This window comes from Carcharodon carcharias, chromosome 5 (genome assembly GCF_017639515.1).
Source record: "Carcharodon carcharias isolate sCarCar2 chromosome 5, sCarCar2.pri, whole genome shotgun sequence".
Taxonomy (NCBI): domain Eukaryota; kingdom Metazoa; phylum Chordata; class Chondrichthyes; order Lamniformes; family Lamnidae; genus Carcharodon; species Carcharodon carcharias.
The window spans coordinates 8738184-8756283 of record NC_054471.1 but is presented as its reverse complement, the minus strand read 5'-3'; the positions used below and the strand labels follow the sequence as shown (position 1 = coordinate 8756283).

General features: G+C 52.0%; 1 protein-coding gene across 2 annotated transcripts in view; it reads right to left on the bottom strand.

Annotated features, from left to right (window-relative positions):
- Positions 1-18100, bottom strand: part of klhdc3 (kelch domain containing 3) — a 117453-nt gene that overhangs the window by 74241 nt on the left and 25112 nt on the right. For both annotated transcript variants that reach the window (XM_041187255.1, XM_041187256.1), the window contains exons 3-5: positions 16566-16742; positions 15067-15182; positions 7407-7478 (exon numbers count right to left, since the gene is read on the bottom strand). In XM_041187255.1, coding sequence (XP_041043189.1) covers positions 7407-7478; positions 15067-15182; positions 16566-16742 — 365 coding nt within the window. The remainder of the gene's footprint in view (positions 1-7406; positions 7479-15066; positions 15183-16565; positions 16743-18100) is intronic.

The following is an 18100-nucleotide window of genomic DNA, read 5'->3' as shown; positions in this document are numbered from 1 at the left end:
GGGAGGGGGAAGGAGAGCGAGGGGGGAGGGGGAGGGGGAAGGAGAGCGAGGGGGGAGGGGGAAGGAGAGCGAGGGGGGAGGGGGAGGGGGAAGGAGAGCGAGGGGGAGGGGGAAGGAGAGCGAGGGGGGAGGGGGAAGGAGAGCAAGGGGGGAGGGGGAAGGAGAGCGAGGGGGGAGGGGGAGGGGGAAGGAGAGCGAGGGGGGAGGGGGAAGGAGAGCAAGGGGGGAGGGGGAAGGAGAGCGAGTGGGGAGGGGGGAGGGGGAAGGAGAGCGAGGGGGGAGGGGGAAGGAGAGCGAGGGGGGAGGGGGAGGGGGAAGGAGAGCGAGGGGGGAGGGGGAAGGAGAGCAAGGGGGGAGGGGGGAAGGAGAGCGAGGGGGGAGGGGGAGGGGGAAGGAGAGCGAGGGGGGAGGGGGAAGGAGAGCGAGGGGGGAGGGGGAGGGGGAAGGAGAGCGAGGGGGGAGGGGGAAGGAGAGCGAGTGGGGGAGGGGGAAGGAGAGCGAGGGGGGAGGGGGGAAGGAGAGCGAGGGGGGGAGGGGGAAGGAGAGCGAGTGGGGGAGGGGGAGGGGGAAGGAGAGCGAGGGGGAGGGGGAGGGGGAAGGAGAGCGAGGGGGGAGGGGGGAAGGAGAGCGAGGGGGGGAGGGGGAAGGAGAGCGAGTGGGGGAGGGGGAGGGGGAAGGAGAGCGAGGGGAGGGGGAGGGGGAAGGAGAGCGAGTGGGGGAGGGGGAGGGGGAAGGAGAGCGAGGGGGGGAGGGGGAAGGAGAGCGAGGGGGGAGGGGGAAGGAGAGCGAGGGGGAGGGGGAAGGAGAGCGAGGGGGGGAGGGGGAGGGGGAAGGAGAGCGAGGGGGGGAGGGGGGAAGGAGAGCGAGGGGGGGAGGGGGGAAGGAGAGCGAGGGGGGAGGGGGAGGGGGAAGGAGAGCGAGGGGGGAGGGGGAGGGGGAAGGAGAGCGAGGGGGGGAGGGGGAGGGGGAAGGAGAGCGAGGGGGGGAGGGGGAAGGAGAGCGAGTGGGGGGAGGGGGAGGGGGAAGGAGAGCGAGGGGGGGAGGGGGGGAAGGAGAGCGAGGGGGGGGAGGGGGGAAGGAGAGCGAGGGGGGGGAGGGGGAAGGAGAGCGAGGGGGGGAGGGGGAAGGAGAGCGAGGGGGGAGGGGGAAGGAGAGCGAGGGGGGGAGGGGGGAAGGAGAGCGAGGGGGGGAGGGGGAGGGGGAAGGAGAGCGAGGGGGGAGGGGGAAGGAGAGCGAGGGGGGAGGGGGAAGGAGAGCGAGTGGGGAAGGGGGAAGGAGAGCGAGGGGGGAGGGGGGAAGGAGAGCGAGGGGGGAGGGGGGAAGGAGAGCGAGTGGGGAAGGGGGGAGGGGGAAGGAGAGCGAGGGGGGAGGGGGAAGGAGAGCGAGTGGGGGAGGGGGAAGGAGAGCGAGGGGGGGAGGGGGGAGGGGGAAGGAGAGCGAGGGGGGGAGGGGGAAGGAGAGCGAGTGGGGGAGGGGGAAGGAGAGCGAGGGGGGGAGGGGGGGAGGGGGAAGGAGAGCGAGGGGGGAGGGGGGGAGGGGGAAGGAGAGCGAGGGGGGAGGGGGGAGGGGAAGGAGAGCGAGGGGGGAGGGGGAAGGAGAGCGAGGGGGGAGGGGGATGGGGATGGGGGAAGAGGGAAAGAGAGCGATGGGGAGGGGGAGAGAGAGAGAGAGAGAGAGAGTGAGTGAGTGTGGATTTTGTGATTAGGAAAGTGAAAAGCACACAGTTAGACACTAACTCTCCCACTCAAACACTCCCAGATGATTAAAGGGGAGGGTGTGGTGTTCTGGTACTGTCAGCAGACAGGTACCCCACAGACCCGGGGTAACGCTGAGACCCGGGGTAACGCTGAGACCCGGGGTAACGCAGAGACCCGGGGTAACGCAGAGACCCGGGGTAACGCAGAGACCCGGGGGTCACGCAGAGACCCGGGGGTCACCCACAGACCCGGGGGTCACCCACAGACCCGGGGGTCACCCACAGACCCGGGGGTAACCCACAGACCCGGGGTAACGCAGAGACCCGGGGTAACGCAGAGACCCGGGGGTAACCCACAGACCCGGGGGTAACGCTGAGACCCGGGGGTAACGCTGAGACCCGGGGTAACGCAGAGACCCGGGGTAACGCAGAGACCCGGGGTAACGCAGAGACCCGGGGGTCACGCAGAGACCCGGGGTCACCCACAGACCCGGGGGTCACCCACAGACCCGGGGGTCACCCACAGACCCGGGGTAACGCTGAGACCCGGGGTAACGCAGAGACCCGGGGTAACGCAGAGACCCGGGGGTAACCCACAGACCCGGGGGTAACGCAGAGACCCGGGGTCACGCAGAGACCCGGGGGTCACCCACAGACCCGGGGGTCACCCACAGACCCGGGGTAACGCTGAGACCCGGGGGTAACCCACAGACCCGGGGGTAACCCACAGACCCGGGGGTAACCCACAGACCCGGGGGTAACCCACAGACCCGGGGGTCACCCACAGACCCGGGGGTCACCCACAGACCCGGGGGTAACCCTGAGACCCGGGGTAACGCTGAGACCCGGGGTAACGCAGAGACCCGGGGGTAACCCACAGACCCGGGGGTAACGCAGAGACCCGGGGTCACGCAGAGACCCGGGGTCACGCAGAGACCCGGGGGTAACCCACAGACCCGGGGGTAACGCAGAGACCCGGGGTCACGCAGAGACCCGGGGTCACGCAGAGACCCGGGGGTCACGCAGAGACCCGGGGGTCACGCAGAGACCCGGGGGTCACGCAGAGACCCGGGGTCACGCAGAGACCCGGGGTCACGCAGAGACCCGGGGGTAACCCACAGACCCGGGGGTAACCCACAGACCCGGGGGTAACCCACAGACCCGGGGGTAACCCACAGACCCGGGGGTAACCCACAGACCCGGGCGTAACGCTGAGACCCGGGGGTCACCCACAGACCCGGGGGTAACCCACAGACCCGGGGGTCACCCACAGACCCGGGGGTCACCCACAGACCCGGGGGTCACCCACAGACCCGGGGGTCACCCACAGACCCGGGGGTCACCCACAGACCCGGGGGTAACCCACAGACCCGGGGGTAACCCACAGACCCGGGGGTAACCCACAGACCCGGGGGTAACCCACAGACCCGGGGATAACGCTGAGACCCGGGGGTCACCCACAGACCCGGGGGTCACCCACAGACCCGGGGGTCACCCACAGACCCGGGGGTCACCCACAGACCCGGGGGTCACCCACAGACCCGGGGGTCACCCACAGACCCGGGGTCAAATCCCACCACAGCAGATGGTGGAATTTGAACTCAATAAAAATCTGGAATTAAAAGTCTAACGATGACCATGAAACATGGTCGATTGTTGTAAAAACCCACCTGGGTCACGAGAGAAGGAAATCTGCTGTCCTCACCCTGGCCTACATGTGACTCCAGACCCAGACCCAGACTCAAATGCTCCCTGAACAAGGGCAATAAATGCTGCCCTAGCCAGTGACACACATCCTAACAAACAAATAATAATCCTTCCCTCTCCCTCCAGAGGCAGGGAGTTTGCATTAATAATAGTGGAGCAGGGGTTCCAGCAACACGCTAGGGCTTGTACATCAGTTTGAGGGAGAAGGAGACATGATTTGACTCTGGGGGGTGCTGCTGCTGCTGCTGCTGAACCAGATAGCCAGCACAGGATGGTGAACAGCCACTGACATCCAGTGGTGTAGAGCAGCTACTGCAGGGGGATTGGTGCAAGCTGCTCCTTTCCAGTTGGAACCGAGATCATGCAAAGCCCCTGAATCTGCAGCAGGACTGAAGCAGTAAAACACAATTCTGGGCTCCCTTAAAAAAACACTCTTAATGTCAAGGTCATGCAGCAACAGCAGCAGCAGTAACGTAGTCCCTATATCTCTCTCTCTCTCCCCAACCCTCAGTCCCTGCCAATTGCTCTGTGCCCACTCCAGTCCATGTCAGGCTGTCTATCCCTTCCTCACTGGGTAGGCCTGGGATGTCTCCCTTTCTGTTGTGGAGCACAGGGGCAGTTTACTCTGCCTTGCAGGAGTGATGAAAGGACGAGCCGTGGCTGTCTCCCTGGTTTCACTTGTACAACGTCAACATGTGGAAGCACTCGGGGTCTAAGCTATTGGCCAGAAGCAAGGCTCTCTGAATGTCACCCCCATCCCCCCCCAACCTCCCTCCCTCCCATCCCATCCCATCCACCTGCGCTATGGGAGATTAACGCTTCACCAGCTGTCAACCCGAATCCTGCCAATACAGCCTGCTGTCAACAAGCTACTCAAATCTCCCTCCCACCATTCCCGACATCCACCGAATGCTTCCAATCGCACTCCCCCCACCCCCACCCCACCCCATCAGGGAAACAGCAGCATCGTAGTCCTGTTCCTCGACAGAGGCCTGGAACTAATGGTTCGGCGACAGGAGTTCTAACCCCCTCCACTGCCGCTGGCAAATTTAAATTTGGTTAATTAAATAAATCTGGAATAAAAACTAATATCATTCATTAACGGTGACCAGAAAAAGCTGTCTGGGTCACTAATGCCCTTGAGGGAGGGAAATCTGCTGTCCTTACCTGCTCTGGCCTACATGTGACTCCAGACCCACAGCCATGTGGATGACTCTGAACTTGTCTCTGAAACGGCCCTAAGCAGGATTGTCAGTCAGTCTGGGGGAAACTTGGAATTGGTGATAAATGCTGACCTTGCCAGAGAATCAACCAGAAGTTTCCCAACTTCCCTCCCCTGTCCACTGGTGTGTCCACCCCGCCCCCCCAACCCCCACCCCCCCACCACCCCCCACCAAGGAGGCCAGAGATATTTCTGTGACCTGTCTTTCAGCACTCTTGTTCAGCTGCTATAATTAGGGGTTGCAGCGAGGCTTCATAAGGACCTCGGTATAAATAGTCAGCTCTCCGGTGCACTGACCATTTCTGGAACGCTTCAGTCTCTCTGAATGGGTTGAAGGCCAACAAGCTGCAACAGTCCCATTTCACAGTCGTGTATGAGCCTCCAAATGTCAAGCGAAGTGCTCGAGCAGGGGACGGCGTTATCTGGAAGGGTCTCGGGGAGAAGGTGGGGGAATTGCTGAGCGCGCCAGGGTGGACACATTGGGTGGATAGTCTCCTTCTAACGTTGTAACAATTCTATGATCCAAAAGACTTGCACCAACGTATTGAAGGGTGGGCAGTGTAACACTGACCTGACCGATGAGACCACCCATTCTTTCAGTGCCAAAAACCATGCTTTTGCCTACTTGCACAAGTCAAGTCCCGCTATCAGCTACTCACATTAATAGCAGGTCTTGGCTTTTCACCCCAGTTCCAGTGAAAAGACAGGGCTGACGGTGGTACCAGGCTGTGTGGCCAACGGAATGTAACTCTCATAGGTAAACCCATGCCGAACAAGAAGCTCTCTGCAGAAGCTCTCGTGCGTGTCATGACAGCAGCTGGATGGACGAGGACAAGGATGAGGGCGAAGTGAACTTATGGATCGATAAACGTGTGGAATAGGCTTCCCGATGGCCCCTATGTAAATCACGCAGCAGTTTATTAACGTTCAGATCTCATATCACCGATGAGATCGAGAGACGCCTGTGAAGATTATATCGGTTATATCGGACCTTGTCGTCCACTGTTGAACCTTTGGATGTGTGCCTTGAGAAGCCATTCCGGGGTCACTTTCACGCTGAATGGATCAGGCCAATGGTTGACGGAGACAAAGTCTTGACAAGGAACAGGAATCTGCATGCAACCCAAACCTAATATTTTGCGTGGTTTCATCATTACCCAACCTATTTCGTCACAGGCTATTAGTACACAAAGCGTCAGATAGTTTAAGAAAAAAAACGTGGAATATACAATTTACTGGGCAGAGAGCAAGACGATTTGTTGGGGAAGGGGTGACTCTGAAAGTGTCAGCGCCCAGTCGGATCCTCACAACAATGCCACTGCAAAGTGACTCGGAGTGAATACCACCAGCCCTTAGCATCAGATGCTGAGGAATATGAATTTGACAGGTTTAAGATGCTTTGATTGCGTTTTTTTTTTCCTTCGTCCGTTCACAGGACGTGGGTGTCGCTGGCAAGGCCGGCGTTTGTTGCCCATCCCGAACCGCCCTCGAACCGAGCGGCTTGCCGGGCCATTTCAGAGGGGCAGTTAAGAGCCAGCCACATTGCTGTAAGGTCTGGAGTCACAAGTAGGCCAGACCAGGCGAGGAAGGCCGATTTCCTTCCCATGTGACATGCTGAAAGCAGGTGGTTTTTAAACAGCAACTGATGATAGTTTCATGGTCATCGTCACTTAGACTAGCTTTTATATTCCAGATTTTTATTAATTGGTTTTAAATTCCACCAGCTGTCTCCACAGGATTAGCTTGGGCCCCTCTGGATTACTTGTCCACTGACATTATCACAAAACCACCGTCTCACCCTAAAAGGTATCTTTGTGCAATTAGTAATTCAATAAACTTGACACTTTAATTTGGTATGAATTACCAATGTTGTCTTTTATTCACATTGTAAAATAGTAACCACCCACACCATACACTCAGTGTATAAATCCAACCCCCCCTTCAGGGATTAACATATACATTGATCTACAGTCGCTCCATTCCTGAGCTCGGTACATCCCTTAGCACTTCACGGCTAACTGGGTACCTCCAGTCATAATCACTGCTGCACTACGCCAAACATGGCAGCTAATTAGTACAAAGCAAGACTCCAAAAGAGCAATGTGAGAAATGCCCAAGTCTTAATGAACTTGATCAAAGAATATATACCGGACAGGAGGCAGGGAAAAGCTCTCCAGCTGATCTTTAAAATGGTGGCGCAGGATCTCTCACATCCATCTGACAGGGCCTTGTCTTTTGGATGAGGCATTAAACCAAGTGCAAATCGGATAGGGCGCCGCTCCCTCAGCGCTGACCCTCCGACAGGGCGCCGCTCTCTCAGCGCTGACCCTCCGACAGGGCGCCGCTCCCTCAGCGCTGACCCTCCGACAGGGCGCCGCTCCCTCAGCGCTGACCCTCCGACAGGGCGCCGCTCCCTCAGCGCTGACCCTCCGACAGGGCGCCGCTCCCTCAGCGCTGACCCTCCGACAGGGCGCCGCTCCCTCAGCGCTGACCCTCCGACAGGGCGCCGCTCCCTCAGCGCTGACCCTCCGACAGGGCGCCGCTCCCTCAGCGCTGACCCTCCGACAGGGCGCCGCTCCCTCAGCGCTGACCCTCCGACAGGGCGCCGCTCCCTCAGCGCTGACCCTCCGACAGGGCGCCGCTCCCTCAGCGCTGACCCTCCGACAGAGCGCCGCTCCCTCAGCGCTGACCCTCCGACAGAGCGCCGCTCCCTCAGCACTGACCCTCCGACAGGCGGCGCATCTACTGCCCACCCTTTCTCTGGTAAAGTCACAGACTCACCTTTGCATTGACCAGGGTCCATGTCATTGTCATAGCATCGAGACGATGGATGTCATTGGAGAAGCAGTCAGCCTACGTGAACACATGACATGAGTTAGACACATGTAAGAAACAGATACTTTTTTTTTATTGAACGTGTATTGTTCAATATTAAAAACAGATTAACTATGATTTCTCTATTAGGGAAAGAATCCTCTTCTGAAGGCAATTGTAGAAAGTGCAAAACTGATTCACATGAAGCAGAACTGAGAGGTATCAATTAATTGGCAAAGGCTGAACAGCCTGGGATTCGTTTCTCCATGAGAGAGGAGGCTGGTGGGTGGCCTGGTAGTGACCTTTCACAATTATGTCAGGCTCGATAGGGTAGAGGAGGAGAAAATGTTTGTACTTTTGGGGTGACACTCGAACTAGTGACCATCAATTTAAGATGGTCACTAATAAATCCAATCGGGAGATCTCTACCCAGAGTGGTCAGAAGGTGGGACTTGCTAGCACAGGGAATCGTTCAGGCAGATAAGATAGGTGAACATGAGGGAGAAAAGGATAGAAGGATATGCTGATAGGGGAGATGAGACAGTGGTGGGAAATAGCACACGTGAAACACAGGCAGCAATACAGAGCAGTTGGGCTGAAAGGCCTGCTTGAGTGGTCTACATGCTTTGCAATTCTGTTAATGAGGCGATGATGGTGGGGTAGGTAGACTTGGCTTAGCTGGTGCGTTTCATGACTTATCCATTGGTGCAGAAAGAGAAAACTTTGTGACAATGGAATAGGGAATTGGCCAGGAAAAGGGTCTTATCAAACTGTATACGCAGTAATCTATCTGATGACCCATGGATTTAAACTCAGATAGTTGGACAATGTGTGGCTATTCTAATCAAAGCAGCGTAAGAGAGGGTTCCAAAGATAGGAGGCACCCTGAGCGACCTTCAAGGAGAGAAACGATGAACAATCTGGACAGCAAACTTCCTTTCCCCCGCTCACTCCCGGGATGTGGGCTTCGCTGGCTGGGCCAGCATTTATTGGCCACCCCTGGTTGCCCTTGCGAAGGTGGTGGTGAGCTATCTTTTGGAGCAGCTGCTCTTGGTGTGGCTTTATTGTTATTTATCTGCTGGTGGGATGTGGTATCGCTGGTTTGTAGGTTTCAGCGGCCTTCACAAGAATAGGATCCTTTCCTATATTTCCATACTGAAGTCTACACTGGGGAAGGAAAGGGTTAACTCACAAGGAGTTCAATTGTTAACATCAGTTAACAACCTAAGTGCCCATCTGGATGTATAAAAGGGAAAACAGGTGAGGCAGGTTCGCCCTGTGGAGAGTTTTATGCACCAGAAAGAAAACTCTTCCTGAAGGAGTCTGTCTTGGTCTCGGTCTTTATTGCCAAACAGCTTCTGGAGCTTAACTCTGGTTCTACTTTACCAAGTAGCTTTTTATAGTCGATCCAGTGTAATGGAATGTCCAGCTGGGTCATATCAGAGCATGGTCGTTGCTGTGGGCCTGAATTTACAGACAGGTCAGAGCAGCTAAGGACAGCAGTTTCCAGTAAACCAGGTGGGTATTTATAGCAATCCCGTTGTTTCATGGTCACCCTTACTGAGACGAGCTTTCCACTGCAGGTTTGATTAACGAGTTGAAAAGGGGGATTGGTGATGTATCGGTAACGTCACTGGACTAGTAATCCAGAGGCCCAGACGCAGGTTTGAACCCTACCACAGCAGCTGGGGGAATTTAAACTCAGTTAATAAAATCTGGAATGATGGCAATTAGGGACGGACAATAAATGCTGGCCTTGCCAGTGACACCCACATTTCCACGAACGAATAAAAAGAATTGAAAGCTAGTCTCAGTAATGGTGCCCGTGAAACGATCACTGATTGTTCTGGCTTACATGTGACTCCAGGCCCACAGCGCTCAAAGAAGGGCAATTATGAGGGCGTGAAAGCAGAGCTAGCTAAAGTGAACTGGCAAATGAGGTTAAGGGGTATGTCAATTAATGTCTGCCACTGAACTTCTAAAAGGGATATTTCAGAATACACAGAACATGTACATTCCAATGACAAAGGAAAATTCAAGGGGAGGGCCCACCGTGGTTAACTAAAGTTAAAGACAGTGTCAAACTTAAAGAAAAAGCATATAATTACACAAAGACGGGTGGCAGGTCAGAAGATTGGAAAGAATATAAAACACAGCAAAGGATGACAAAAAGATTAATAAGGAAGGAAAACTAGTGAGAGAAAGCTAGTGAGTAATATAAAGAAGGATAGTAAGAGCTTCTATAGATACTTAAATAAGAAAAGGGTTAACAAAGGGAGCGTTGGTCCTATAGAGAGTGCGTCTAGGGAATTGATAATGGAAAGTAGGGAGACGGTGGATGAATTAAACAGATATTTTGTTTCGGTCTTCACTATAGAGGAGACAAGGAACATCCTGGGAATATCTGTAAATCAGGAAATGAGAGGGAGGGAGGAACTCGGGAAAATTACAATCACCAGGGAAGTGATATTGAGCAAATTGTTGGGGCTGTGGGCTGACAAATCCCCAGGTCCGGATGGACTTCACCCTAAGGTCTTGAAAGAAGTGACTAGTGAGATAGTTGAAGCACTGGTTTTAATTTTCTAAAATTCCCTAGATTTAGGGAAGGTTCCATTAGATTGGAAAATAGCAAATGTAATTTCTTTATTCAAAAAGGGAGGGAGACAGAAAGCAGGAAACTATAGGCCAGTTAACCTAACATCTGTCATAGGGAAAATGTTAGAAACTATTATTAAAGGTGTTATAACAGGCACTTAGAAAAATCAAGGCAATCAGGCAGAGTCAACATGATTTTGTGAAAGGGAAATCATGTTTAACCAATTTATTGAATTCTTTGAAGGAGTCACATGTGCTGTGGATAAAGGGGAACTGGTGGATGTACTGTACTTAGATTTCCAGAAGGCATTTGATAAAGTGACACATCAAAGGTTATTGCAGAAAATAAAAGCTCATGGTGTAGGGGGTAACATATTGGCATGGATAGAAGGTTGGTTAGCTGGCTAACAGGAAACAGAGTTGGTATAAATGGGTCTTTTTCTGATTGGCAGGATATGACGAGTGGTGTGCCACAGGGATCAGTGCTGGGGTATCAGCCTTTTACAATTTATATAAATGACTTGGGTGAAGGGACTGAAGGAATGGTGGCTAAATTTTCTGATGATACAAAGATAGGTAGGAAAGTAAATTGTGAAGAGGATGGAAGGAAGCTACAAAGTGACATCGATAGGTTAAGTGAGTGGGTAAAGATCTGGCAAATGGAGTGTAATGTGGGCAAATGTGAACTTGTTCATTTTGGCAGGAAGAATAAAAAAGTTTATTATCTAAACGGAGAGAGATTGGAGAGTTCTCAGATTCAGAAGGATCTGGGTGTCCTAGTGCATGAATCACAAAAGGTTAGTTTGCAGGTACAGCAGGTAATTCGGAAGGCTAATAGAATGTTATCGTTTATTGTGAGGGGAATTGATTATAAAAGTAGGGAGGTTATGCTTCAGTTATACAAGGCATTGGTAAGATCACATTGGGAATACTATGTACAGTCTCCTTATTTAAGGAAAGATGTAAATGCATTAGCAGTTCAGAGAAGATTTATTAGACTAATACCAGGAATGGGTGGGTTGTCTTATGAGGACAGGTTAGGCTTGTATCCACTGGAGTTTAGAAGAGTAAGAGGCAACTTGATTGAAACCTTTAAGACCCTGAGGGGTCTTGACAGAGTGAGTGTGGAGAGGATGTTTCCTCTTGTGGGAGAATCTAGAACTAGGGGGTCACTGTTTAAAAATAAGGGGTCGCTCATTTAAGACAGAGATGAGGAGAAATTTTTTCTCTCAGAGGGTTGAGAGTCTTTGGAACTCTCTTCCTCAAAAGGTGGTGGAAGCAGAGTCTTTGAATATTTTTAAGGCAGAGCTGGATAGATTCTTGATTAACAAGGGGGTGAAAGGTTATCGGGGGTAGACAGGAATGTGGGGTTGAGGTTACATTCAGATCAGCCATGATCTTATGGAATGGCAGAGCAGGTTCGAGGGGCTGAGTGACCACTCCTAACTCGTATGTTCATATGTATGTGGTTGGCCCTTAACTGCTCTCTGAAATGCAAGCCACTCAGTTCAAGGGTAGTTAGAGATGGTGGCCTTGCCAGTGACGTCCATGTGCCGTGAAGGAATAAAAAAACCGGAATTTAAACTCCCCAGCCGCTGTGGTGGGATTTGAACTGATGTCTCTGGGATCTTTAACCCAGGCCCCTGGACTGCTGTTCAGTTACATAACCACTGCACTGCTGTACCTGAGAAACAATGGCTTGCAGAGAGTTTGCTCCACAGGGCCTCAGCAAGTGCTGATCGGTATGTAGTGGAAAACAAAGAACATTTATAGCACGTCAGGAGGCCACTCAGCCCATCATGTCTCTGCCACCCTAATCCAATGTTCCAGCTCTTGGTCTGTAGCCCTGTAGGTTAGTGCCTTAAGTACATATCCAAAGGTCTTTTGAAATGTAACAAGTGTTTCTGTCTCTACCACCCTCTCATGAAGAGTGTTCCAGGTTCCCACCAATCTCAATCCCCATCTAACTAATCCTTTTCTCAATTACTTTCAACATATGTCCCCCGGTTATTGACCTCTCTGCTTAAAAAAAGTATCTTCCCTATCCACTCTCTCTCACACCCTCAAATTTTCTACGTCTCAATTAAATCCCCCATCAGCCTCCACTGTTCCAGAAAAAAACAACCCCAGCACAACCAATCTTTCCTCAATGCTGAAATTAACTGTGGCCTAACTCATGTTCTCTACAGTTCTGACATGACTTCCCAACTCATATTCTACACCTATATACAGCTAGGCTATGGGTCTAGTGCTGGAAAATGGGATTAGAATAGTTCGGCACTTGTTTGACAGGTGCAGACTCGATGGGCCTTTTTCTGTGCTGTAGACCTCTCTGACTCTATATATAGTATATATGTATAATTCTATATATAATAAAGGAAAATATCCCACGTGTCTTCTTAAACACCTTATCTACTCGCCCGATTGCCTTCTAAGGGTCTCTCCATATGCACTCTAAAGGTTCCTCAGTTCCTTTACATGTTTCAGAATCCTACTATTTCTACACAGAACTTAAGAGCAGGTTTAGCCCATGAGTCCTGCTCCTCCATTCAATAAGATCATGGCTCATCTGGTTGAGATCTCAACTCCACTTTCCTGTGTGCCCCCCCATAACTCTTGAACCCCTTGTCTTATCAACAATCTACCGTACTCAGTCTTGAATAAATTCAATGATCCAGCCTCCACGCCCTCAGGGGAAGAGAACTTATTTGTTCTGAAGCCTCTCCATCCTCTTCAGATCTCACCTATTGCTCTGACATGGATTTACTTTTTACAATTCTTTCATGGGATGTAAGTGCCGTGAGTAATGCCAATGTTTATTGCCCATCCCTAATTGCCCTCAAGGTGGTGGTAGTGAGCTGCCTTCTTGAGCTGCTACAGTCCATGTGGCGTAGGTACACCCACAGTGCTGTTAGGAAGGGATTTCCAGGATTTTGACCCAGCGACACTGAAGGAACTGTGATATATTTCCAAGTCAGGATGGTGAATGACTTGGAGGGGAACTTCCAGGTGGTGGTGTTCCCATCTATCTGCTGCCCTTGTCCTTCTAGATGGTAGTGGTCGTGGATGTGGAAGGTGCTGTCTAAGGAGCCTTGGTGAATTCCTGCAGTGCATCTTGTAGATAGTACACACACTGCTGCTACTGTGTGTCGGTGGTGAATGGAATAGATGTTGAAGGTGGTGGTTGCAGACTGCTTTATCCTTGGTGGTGTCAAGCATCTTGAATGCTGTTGGTGACAGTGTTGTTTCCATGCATCCAGAGATTGCAGTTTGGAAAGGTGCTGTTGAAGGAGCCTTGATGAGTTACCACCTTCAAATAGCTGTTTCCAGTCCACTTTTACAAAAGATGTCAGATTGGTAAAATGGATCTTTCCCCAATGTAAAACTTTTACTCTTGGTCTGTATCCCTTTTCAGACCTATGCTAAATCCAAATCAATTAGGATCCCTACCACCAAAATGCTCTCCCACCCATTCCCCTGCCACCTACCCAATTTCATTCCCCAAAACTAAATCCACAACTACCCCTTCTTGTTGGACTTGCTACATGCTGGCTAAAGATGTTCTTTGAATGCATTTTATGAATTTTGTGCCTTCTAAACCTCTGAAATCCCAATTTCTGCAATCTTCCACAATTTAGCCACAGTTAATTTTATTCACTCATGGCATGTGGGTGTCGCTGGCTGGGCCCAGCATTTATTGCCCATCCCTAATTGCCCTTGAGCAGGTGGTGGTGAGCTGCCTTCTTGAGCTGCAGCACTCCATTTGCTCTTCTATCTCCCTCTGTCTATTTGGGGATCTGTTCCTCAGTTCAATCCATTTGCTGCTCCTTCCAGCATATTCAGTAGACTCCTTACATTGAACTACAGATCAGTAATCACTCCACCGCTCCTTCGTCGCCTATTTCCTAGCCTTTGTTTGCTTGACCTTCCACAATGGCTTACTCATTTCCTGTCTTCCATCTCCAGTTTGGTTCTCTACCTTTTGAATCTACTCTCAGGTTCCCATCCCTCTGCCAAGCCAAACCTCCACACAATATTGGTCCGTGTTGAGATGCAACCCAGCTGGGTTTGGACAAGTGTCAAAGCCCCCATGTCTGAAGAATCTAAAACCTTCCTTCCTGTCCCATCTCTCATTGACTCTATCTGCCTATTCCCGTACTCACTAGTGTGGGGCACTGGGAGCAATGCAGTTTGCTACCTTTGAGGTCCTACTTTTTAATTTCTCTCCAATTTCCCTAAAATCTCCCATCAGCGTGAATGTTTTGAATCACTGAAGTAAAGTTAACTGTCAGATGTATTGCTAGCTCTAGTGTCCACGGTGGCTATTAGCAGGATAAGCATGATCCTAACACATAACACAGGAACCTGGACTTGGCAGGTACGATCAGCAATCCAGCATCTGGCACTTGTGCATGCTGTGTTAAAGGTGCTGTATCAATCTTTGAAGGTGGTAGGACAAGTGAATAAAACTGTTAAAAAGTATATGGGGTCCCTGACAGCTTTATAAATAGAGGCATACATTACGCGGAACCTTTACATCAGCAGAGGCTTCCCAGTGGTTTGCAATGTGCCCAATTCTGGGGTCCACTGTTCAGGGTGGGGGGAAGTCAAGGCCTAGGAGAGGGTGCAGAGGAAACTTAGAGTGGATGCAGAGCCTCGGCTACATGGAGAGACTGGAGAAACTGGGATTGCTCTCTGCAGAGCTGAGAAGGTTAAGGGCTGATCTGACCGAGGGTTGAGGGTACAGGAAATAAGGAGGAAGCGTTTTCAGTGACTGCAGGGTCAGATTTAAGGCGAAGAACTAGAGGTGACACGAGGAGGCTTTTTCTTCTTAAACACAGCGAGTTGCGGTCAGGGCAGTGGAAGCTGACCCACAGGGAATGAGGTGAATAGTTGAAGAGGATAAAGTAGCAAGACAGTGGGAAAGATCAGGGGAGTGGGACTCACTGGACAGCTCTTTCAAAGAGCTGACAAAGGCAGGATGGGCTGAATGGCCTCCCTTCTTGTGCTGTATCGCTCTGACATTTCTTACCAGCTGCTCGTATCCTCCAAAGATAAACATGCACTTCCCCAGAGCGCAGGCAGAGTGTCCATCCCGGGCACCAGGAATTGAGCCGTGAACCTTGGGAGTGGACCAGTTGTGGGTGTCTGCAGGTGAAAGCAGAGTGTGAAGAGGCAGGGCAGCAGCAGTCACATACACAAATCCACACATGTCTCACTCGCACTGGAGAGCCCTTCCACTTCCAAATCAAAAGATCATGGAGTCAAAAGAAAGGACAGACATTTTACACAGAGCCCGTCAGGTGATGGAGGCGGTTCAGAGGAGGTTTACTAGATTGATACCTGGAATGAGTGAGTTGTCTTATGAGGAAGGGTTGGACAGACTGGGCTTGTTTCCGCTGGAGTTCAGAAGAGTGAGGGGTGATTTGATTGAAGTTTACAAGATCCTGAACGGCCTTGACAAGGTGGATGTGGAAAGGATGTTTCCTCTTGTGGGGGAGTCCAGAACTGGGGCAGTGTTTAAAATTAGGGGTCACCGTTTTAGGGACAGAGATGAGGAGAAATTTTTTCTCACAGAGGGTTGTGTGACTTTGGATCTCTCTGCCTCAGAAGGTGGTGGAGGGTGGGGGGGGGTGGTCAGTGAATATTTTTAAGGCAGAGATAGACAAATTCTTGCAAAAAGCAAAATACTGCGGATGCTGGAAATCTTTAGATTCTTGTTAGGCAAAGGAATCAAAGGTTATCGGGAGCAGATGGGAACGTGGAAATCGAAACACAAACAGATCAGTCATGATCTTACTGAATGGCAGAGCAGACTCAGGAGGCCCATAAGACATAGGAGCAGAAATTAGGCCATTTGGCCCATCCAGTCTGCTCTGCCATTCAATCATGGCTGATAGGTTTCTCAACCCCATTCTCCCGCCTTCTCCCCGTAACCTTTGATCCCCTTACCAATCAAGAACCTATCTATCTCGGTCTTAAATACACTCAATGACCTGGCCTCCACAGCCTTCTGTGGCAATGAATTCCATAGATTCACCACTCTCTGGCTAAAGAAGTTTCTCCTCATCTCTGTTCTAAAAGGTCCTCCCTTTACTCTGAGGCTGTGCCCTCGGGTCCTAGTCTCTCCTACTAATGGAAACATCTTCCCCACGTCCACTCTATCCAGGCCTTTCAGTATTCTGTAAGTTTCAATCAGATCCCCCCTCATCCTTCTAAACTCCATCAAGTATAGACCCAGAGTCCTCAAACGTTCCTCATGTGTTAAGCCTTTCATTCCTGGAATCCCGATGGCCTCCTCCTGCTCCTATTTCATATGTCCCACAATGATTCCTGCTCCAGATACTCAAGCACTGGACTGAGCAAATGCTGCACTGCTGGAGAGGGTGGGGGGTGGGGGGGGGGCGGAAGAGAGATGGAGGGCTGTGGGCAGAGGGACCCCCTGGCTGGTGGGGCTCCCTCAGTACTGTGCTCCACGCGTTGGGGAACTGCAACAAGAAAGGTTAATAGCCGGCCGGAGAATATACTCACTGACGTCAAACGCGTACAGCACGTTGCACGCCCCCTCAGTGTCGTTCCTCCCACCCCAGATGTAGATGGTGTCATCGACGAGCACCGCTGTGTGTCCGTACCTCATGTATGGTACCTGAGGGGAAAGGTCTCTCCTCTCTGAGCGAAAGGGTGGGAGCTTCATCCAGCGAAGCGAAACTGCAGCAAAACATAAACAAAATAGAAACCCATCACAAAGAGATTGCGGTAGACTTACACAGCACCATCGGAGAGGCAGCAGACCGGATCTCTCGACAGGGTCAAGGATAGCACCCAAAGGAACCCCGAGGGGAGAAGGTGAACAGCCAACGGCTGAGGTCCAACATTGCTACCAGTCACATACGTAGTTAGAATTTAGGGCGCTCGGTTGGTAATTTACAAGCAGGGCCTCAAAAACAGTAACCTCCAATTACTCCCAGGACCACATGCAGGCGAGTATACAAACAGGAGGGTAAAACAGACGAGTGCGCGGCTGGAAAGATGGCGCAGGAGGGGAGGGCTTTAGATTCCTGTGACATCGGGACGGGCTCTGGGGAAGACGTGACCTGCGTAAGCCACACGGGTTGCACCTGAACAGAGCCGGGTCCGAACCAGGGAACACAGCCGAAGGATAAGAGATCTACCGTTTAAGGGAGAGACGGGGAGGAAATTCCCTCTCTCTCCGAGGGTCGTTAGTCCGTGGAATTCTCTTCCCCAGAAAGCTGTGAAGGCTGGGTCATGAAACTTATTTAAGGCAGGGTTAGAATTTTGACAAATGGCAGCACAGTGAGGAAATTATTGCAGTGCTGGAGAGAGAATTTGTAGGGAAATTACAGAGCGGTGCAAAAATTATAGAGTCGTTCTAATGGGGAACTTTAACTATCCAGATAGAGACTGGGATAGTTGTGGTGTAAAGGGCAGAGAGGGACAAGAGTGTTTCCTACAGCAGTGTGCTTCCAGTTCAACAAGGAAGGAGGCGCTGCCTGACCTGGTTCCTGGGAATCGGGAAGGTGTCAGTGGGAGAACACTTAGGGGGCAGTGGTCATTGTACCATGAAGCTGGCAATGGGGAAGGACAAAGAGGAATCCAGAGGGTAACAGCAAATTAGCCCTCCCCAGGCCCGGTGGTCCCCCACCGACCCTCCCCTCACCCGGTGCTCTGTCACCACCCCTCCCCACTTCCCTCGGTGGTCCCCCACCATCCCGCACGCTCCAACACAGTGGCCCGAGACCGGTACGGTGACGAGGCCTCACTCTCGGTTTGAGTAATAACTGAGCAACAAAGGCCGGCCTTGCCACTGACAACTACAACCCAGGAAGGAATAAAAAGGGAATTATCATCCTCTGGGTGATTCAATACCAGGCAGGGCTCAGGACCCAGTCTGCTCTAGACTTTATTAAAGAGCAACAGCCGATTAACGTAGCTGGTGTTCGGCAACAAGTCCCTGCTTGGAATGGCTGGGTGGGGGTGGGGTGGGGGGGGGAGATCTGCTTTCCCAAAGGGGGCATCAGAGAGATAGCAGTCTTCCGAGTAAAGAG